Source organism: Pyrgilauda ruficollis, unplaced genomic scaffold (assembly GCF_017590135.1).
Source record: "Pyrgilauda ruficollis isolate IOZ18807 unplaced genomic scaffold, ASM1759013v1 scaffold86, whole genome shotgun sequence".
Lineage (NCBI taxonomy): Eukaryota > Metazoa > Chordata > Aves > Passeriformes > Passeridae > Pyrgilauda > Pyrgilauda ruficollis.
The window spans coordinates 3,824,040-3,830,510 of record NW_024530599.1 but is presented as its reverse complement, the minus strand read 5'-3'; the positions used below and the strand labels follow the sequence as shown (position 1 = coordinate 3,830,510).

The 6,471-nt window shown below is 44.4% G+C and overlaps 1 protein-coding gene across 2 annotated transcripts; it reads right to left on the bottom strand.

Annotated features, from left to right (window-relative positions):
- Positions 1-3,956: 3,956 nt before the first annotated feature.
- Positions 3,957-6,094, bottom strand: FOXI1 (forkhead box I1). Of its 2 annotated transcripts, none has more exons than XM_041488028.1 (2): positions 5,521-6,094; positions 3,957-4,510 (listed from the first exon to the last, which is right to left on the bottom strand). In XM_041488028.1, the coding sequence occupies exons 1-2, from the start codon at positions 6,092-6,094 to the stop codon at positions 3,957-3,959; spliced, it is 1,128 nt and encodes a 375-aa protein (XP_041343962.1). The 2 variants fall into 2 exon arrangements, with proteins under 2 accessions (XP_041343962.1, XP_041343963.1); XM_041488029.1 differs by having other exon boundaries at positions 3,957-4,231; positions 5,524-6,094.
- Positions 6,095-6,471: the final 377 nt, after the last annotated feature.

Below are 6,471 nucleotides of genomic sequence, written 5' to 3'. Positions count from 1 at the left end.
AGGCAAAAAATCATACAGGTACAGGGCAGCTCTTTCTAAAATCCTTAAGAAAGAGTTGTAAGGATTGCTGCAAAGTGCTACAAACTGGAAGCATTAGGAATTGGCAAGCCTACTGGGAAGAAGTTTGTTGTTTTCCTCCCTTGGGAATGCTTTCCCATGAAGCAACAAAGCAACTATTGACAGTGAAGAGTTTCATAAAATATTCCCTCATGAGAGGAAGTTAGTGCATTGTAATTCAGAGTCAATCTGGCAAAGTCCCCACTGCTGTTTATGGGAGAAGTAAATACTGTGAGGCCTGAAATGTGATTTTCCTGTACAGGGGATACCTGTACCATATCTCTTGGTGTCATCTTTGAACCAGCTGTAGCATTTAAACTCTCATCAGTTTATCATCTGGAAGCTCAGGCATTTGGAACCTTGCAGTAAAACCCAAATCTTTAAACCTTGCGGCTTAAATGGATTTAATTGTGGATAGGGCTCCAACAGGACTGCTGGGGCACAAAGGACCTCAGCTAAACAGAACCTTTTACTGAAGGACTGCAGGCTTGCAGAACGAGGTGGAACAACCCTGGCAGTGGTACCAGGGATGTGTGTGCCCAGACCTCTGCTGTGAACCCCAAATCTCTCCTCTCCCTGGCACTAGAGCCAGGGCTGAAGAGTCACAGACTCCAGGGCTGCAGAGCCAGGACACAGATCAGGGAAACTGTGGAGTAAGAAGCCAGGGAAAGTGTTTCTAATGGGATCAGTGACAGTGAAGCTGCCCCAGGGATTCAGCAGCAATATACCTCAGACTTACGTAGAAACTTGTTACTCATTAATCATTAGTCAAGACACACTGCCTGCCCACAAAAGCTTCTAATATTTTCAGTTCTGCTGTGGTACAGAAGGAAAGCAAGTAGTAATGTACTCTGGCACTTTAGGGCTGCAGGTGTTTGTGGGGAGATAGGAGCAGCCTGTAAGGGTTAACATTTAAACCAGGGACAAATAATTGCAGAGTCATGAAACACAGTGGTACGTGAAGACAGCTGTATCTCAACACAAAACACACTCTGAGAATGAAATAATCAATCAAGAATCTTAACAGGGAAAACTATTCATAGTTCTTAGAGCCCAGAGTCTCTTTTTGAGTAGTTTAGAAATATGTTTATTAAACACACTATAAATATCAGTGATATTTTAAATGTATTTTAATTACGGGTCCAACAGTAGTGGCTTCTTTAATAGCATACTTAAAAACAAACAAACAAACAAATAAACAAAATAATAGGCAAAAAAAATCCTTAAAACCCAGATGCTCTTCCATCCAAAACTGTCACACTGTTCATATTGATCAAATACAGGAAGGGGAGCCTTACCTGTGGCAGAGCAGTGCTGCTGCTCATACAAGAATAGCTGCTTCAGTGACGTGCAGGAGCTCCAGGAATGAATTGACATGGCTGCTCACCTAAACCAGTTCTCTCTGAAAAACACAAAATAAAGACAAAGATTTGTTTCATTACAAAGTAGTTCTGTTTGGAGGAGAAATAGGATTACAATGCATGCAATCCTCTTTGCACTCCTCCTTGAGGAGCAGCTCCACCAGGTGAGCTGATGTGCCAAGCCAGCTCTGTGGCTGCAGGGGAACCAATTCCTTGGTGCTCAGGGAAGCCACTGGAGAACAAACCTTTGTCTGTGAGCTGGAATTTTGGCAGCACTTCCTCAGCATGCAGAAGCCAAAAGTGGTATTGGGTTGACAGCATCTGGGAGGGAATGAGGCACAAGCTTGTTTTTATGCACACCTCTGTAGAGTTCCTGTTATTATCTGGGATTGGGCACTAGGAGAGTCAAAGTGCTGAGTGACAAAGGAGTTGCTTTTTACCCTCTGCTGTCACTTAGCAATGTCATTCTTCTTACTTCATTTTCCACCTTCCCCCCCCCTCCCCACTTTTGGTCTCTAAGTTCATAATGGAACCTTTTCCATTTCAGCACTAAAGAAAACAGTTTCTTTGAATTTGTGGACCACATATTCTACAGGATCTGTATTTCTGGGCAATTTGTGGCATGTCTGCTGAATCCAAGGCATAAGCACAGTGACTGAAGACATTCCTCAGCTTTAACATGAGCTCTATGACAAATGCTGCCACTGCAGAGTTGCAGGGGACCTTGCAGCCCACCCAGCAGGCTGAGATTCTGCAAGGGTTGGAAGATTCCAAGGGCAGGAGTTACAGCTCAGGCCTCAGCACGTGCCTGACTCGAGAGGAACTTGCAGTGATGGCACAAGGACAGCACCAGAAGGGCATTTTCTTTTTTTATTGAACAAAGGTGTTAGTAGTGGAGGTAGGCTTCAACTCCCAAGTGGTAATTTATTACAGTGGATCTAAAACTAGGAAAAGTCAGAGCAACCTTGATAGTTTAAAACTTGAAACATAAAAGAAATTAAATAGTAAATAAGAATGCAGGAAAATTGCAGTCATATTGGCTAATTGACAGGTGAAAATGGTCTGCTTTCTGAAATTTAAATGATTGGCACCACTTTACTCCAGTAGGGAAACTCCAAGGGTGATTTTTATTCAGTGATAGTATTTTGCATAATAGCAGCCAATTATATTTGCCAGGCATGCAAATGCTGATGGCCTGGACATGTAATCTCAGCATCTGACCTTCTGCTCCCATTACCCTGCTCTTCCTCACACGAATTGCTCAAGTCACACGGGTAGGAGACTTTTAAAGGCTTGAGTAGTGCAGTACAAATAAACACAAGTACACATTCTTCTATACAAATGTTTTATTAAAAATGCTTCTGGGGTTATCCATTTTGAGATATCGCTCTACATGAATGTGAAACTCGAGTCTTGGTTAAAAAAAACTTCATCTATATTTTGAAATGTTTGTTGCTGCAGTAGAGTGTAGGAAAAATAAGAATTATTTCTAATATTTACACAAGGATGAACAGCACGGACTTTTACAAAATGAAAAAAATACAGTACAGAGACTTTTTACAATATCTGCAGTCGATATGCTGAAAGATCCAGCCTTTGAAATTGAAATTCAGAGACAGTTAAACTTCTTATCTCCCTTTTCTTCTTCCCTCACCTCCCACCCCAGTATTCAAACCCTTTATTCTGTAGAATAGAAAGTTAAGATATAACAAATGTGTTTTCTTCTTAGAAAAAAAAAAACATGTCTTAAACATATATATTTATATATTCAGGACAGATCCTGTTTCCCTTATGTGACTAGATTTACATGTGTATGGAGTAAAATTGACCCTGTAATTAGAATTGAAAACACAAAGATCCAACAGCAGAAGACAATTCCAGTGTATTTTGTTATGCTTCCCTGCAGCTTCAAAATTCCTGTTGTGTCCATGATGCTGTCAGTTTGCTGCACAGCCACATTCCCCCTGGGACTGGAAGGGGGTGAAGCTTTAGACAAGGTCTGCACTGGCCTGAGAGAAAGCCAAAGGCAGCACTCACCATTCAAGTGTTGCTTGTTACTCACTACACAATGGTTTTTATTATGGATCCTGCAGTGTTCAGGAGAGCTTTGGCCAAATAAGAACTTGCTGAGCATTTAGTGGAGGCAGCCTAAGCCTCTACCTGAAGACAGGATATTTAAAGGTACCACCATATTTCTGTTATCACTTTAAAAAACACAGCAATGTTTACGCCATGCCAGAAAGAGCCTCCTGCCTAAGGCAAACTGCAACTTCTCAAGGACTTCTGTAGAGGACCCTGGTTGGCAGCAGTACAAGCAGTGTCTAAGGAGACCTTTTTACTATTCTTCCTCTCAGGATCCCTGATTTTCCACGTGCAGCTCCCTAATGTGCAGTGTTTGTGATTTCAGTATAATGGGTTTGTGGCTGCCAGGAGGAGAATGCAGTGAGGCCCTAGAGACAAGAGGCTAATGCTAATCACCTGCCCATGGATCATTTCCTCTCATAAATAACTATCCTTTAGTGTCCTAGAATCCTTCATTTAAACCTCTGTCCCTTCCCTGGAGTACAGGGTGTTGTTTGTGCTGAGGCTGCTGTAAAAATGGGTGTTAAACTGGTTGAGCACCGAGTTGCTGTGGCCAAGGTGACTGGAAGGCATGGAATTGGACCAGTCTCCCACACCATGGCTGGGAATACTGGAGAGTGGGGAGTAGGAATTGAAGCCTACCATGTTCTGCCCCATTTTGTCAATGGGTTCAGAGCTGAGTCCCACGGGCCCGGAGCGGCTCCCCGAGGTGGAGCCGTGGACATAGGCGGTCATGCTGGAGAGGAAGTTACTGAGGCACGGGCTGCTGGAGGAGGGAGGAGGAGACCCTTTCTCAGGTGAATGGTCAGTCCCAGGTGATGAGTTTTCCAAGATATCCTGATGCTCTGCAGCTTTGGGGCTGCCAGTCAGGGTACTGTCCTCGGATTTCTCAGACGCAAGAGCAGCAGCACTGGCCTCAATGTCAGACTTTCTCTTCCGCTTCCTGCGAAAGTTTCCATTGTCAAACATCTTCTCACAGTTCGGGTCCAGAGTCCAGTAATTCCCTTTTCCTGTCCAAGGAAACAGACCCACACTTTTAGTTTAAAAATAAGCACACAAACAAACAAACAAACAAACAAAAGCAGTCATTTAGGGCTTTACAGTGCTTCTCTCATTTCCCAGAAACAGAATTGCATGAGAAATACACATGTATTGTTTTAGTCACTCAAAAGTACAAGTCTGTTGAATGTAGAAAACAATTTAAAGTTTGGGTTCTACCCTTTAGTCTGACTCTTCACACAGGGAAAAATACAGGTAGAGTCACTGGGAGGGCTTTTTGTCTTATTTTCTTGGTGAGGGAAGAAGGTTTTCAGTATACAGGTCTTCTGAATTTATGGCAGAGAGTAATCAAATCCCACACTGGGATTCCACTTAGCATACTATAGGGTAGCATAGGTTTCTAACAAGATAGAACTAAACTTTTGGCCCTCTACTGCAGAATAATTTCAATGAGTTTTTAATGTTCTCCATGGTTCTTAACAGCTATTGATAGGAAACCATGAATAAGGGAATATTTGACAGCCTACCAGCCAAGGGGTTGGTAATGGCAGAGGTGTCATTCCAAGAAAAACACTAATTGAAACAAACAAAAAAAACCACCCTGCTCTCCTCTTGAGAATTAATGCTGACTCCCCAAAGCCATTGGATTTTTTTGACAAATCCCCCTCCCTTGAATTTCCAGTTAAGTTTGACACAAGTCTTGCATTACACCAGGTGGGTCATGAGTGTGCCTTGCCCAGTTAAATGTTCCTGTGTGTGCTGAGTCTCCTGCTCAGCTCATCGATCCATTCTCAGGAGGACTCAGGGCAGGACAGAATTCCCTTCCCTGCAGAGATCTCACAGCAGCACTGATTCACACCTCAGCTGTGCACAGCTGCTTTCTAGTTCAGCCTTTTGAAAACAAAGTGCTGCTGTGTCTGTGTCCTCTATCTGGGCTGCTATGTCTCTTTACAGTGCACTAGGTATTTTAAAATTCATCAGGTTTAATTAGAAGTGGGGGAAAAGGGGGAGAAGGCTATACCTGGATCATCTTCATCTCGAGGCACCTTCTTGAAGCAGTCGTTGAGAGACAAGTTGTGCCGTATGGAATTCTGCCAGCCAGCTTTGCTTTTGTTGTAGAACGGGAAGTTGTCAGCCACGTACTGGTAGATCTGGCTCAGAGTCAGCCTCTTGTCAGGTGCCCCGTGGATGGCCATGGCAATGAGGGCAGAGTAGGAGTAAGGTGGTCGCACCAACTTCATGAGCTCCTCTTGGGACGGGAGGGGAAGCCAGCCAAGGTCAGTTCCTCCCAAGCCGTGCATGTTGGGCAAGAGCTGCCTCTGCATCCCGTACGACTGCGGGATGAAGGGGCTGGAGTTGGATCCTGGCAGGTAGGGTGGGGGGGTGATGGAAGGTCCATTTAGCCAGAGGTAAGGATTGGGAGTGCTGCTGTAATCTGTCGCCTCAAAGGTGCTCGGCCGCTGGGGACTCGGCATGTTCTGCGGGTGGAAGAAGTTCTCGTAGTAGATGTTCATCTCCGGAGGCTCCTGGCCGATGTTTGGGAACTGAGGGCTGCAGCGTGGAGGGGAGTGCGGCGGAGGGTCAAAGAAGCTCATGCTCTAACCCAGGCAGCTGGTGAGCTGTGACACACCTGTGCTAGTGCTCCTTTCCCGGGACAGGTGCATCACCTGTGCCCTTCCCTGGGTACTTATGCACCTGTAAATGTTTCAGCCCGTGCTGCAGGCTCCTCCCCGCAGCCCTGAGTGGCTGCAGATGAGGACGATATCCTTTTTGGAATGCTGGCAGTCCCAGTCAGTCATTGATGTCACATCAACCAAACGTGAAAGTTACAACTGTTTGTCTTCTTAAATGAATGAAGGAATTTTCCACTAATGTGTTGCACATGAAGAAAGCGTAGGACTTCTTGAAGTTAAAACTCAGATCCTCCTCTTTCTACCTTTCACAGTGAAGCTTTAGCATTTCCTATTTTTTT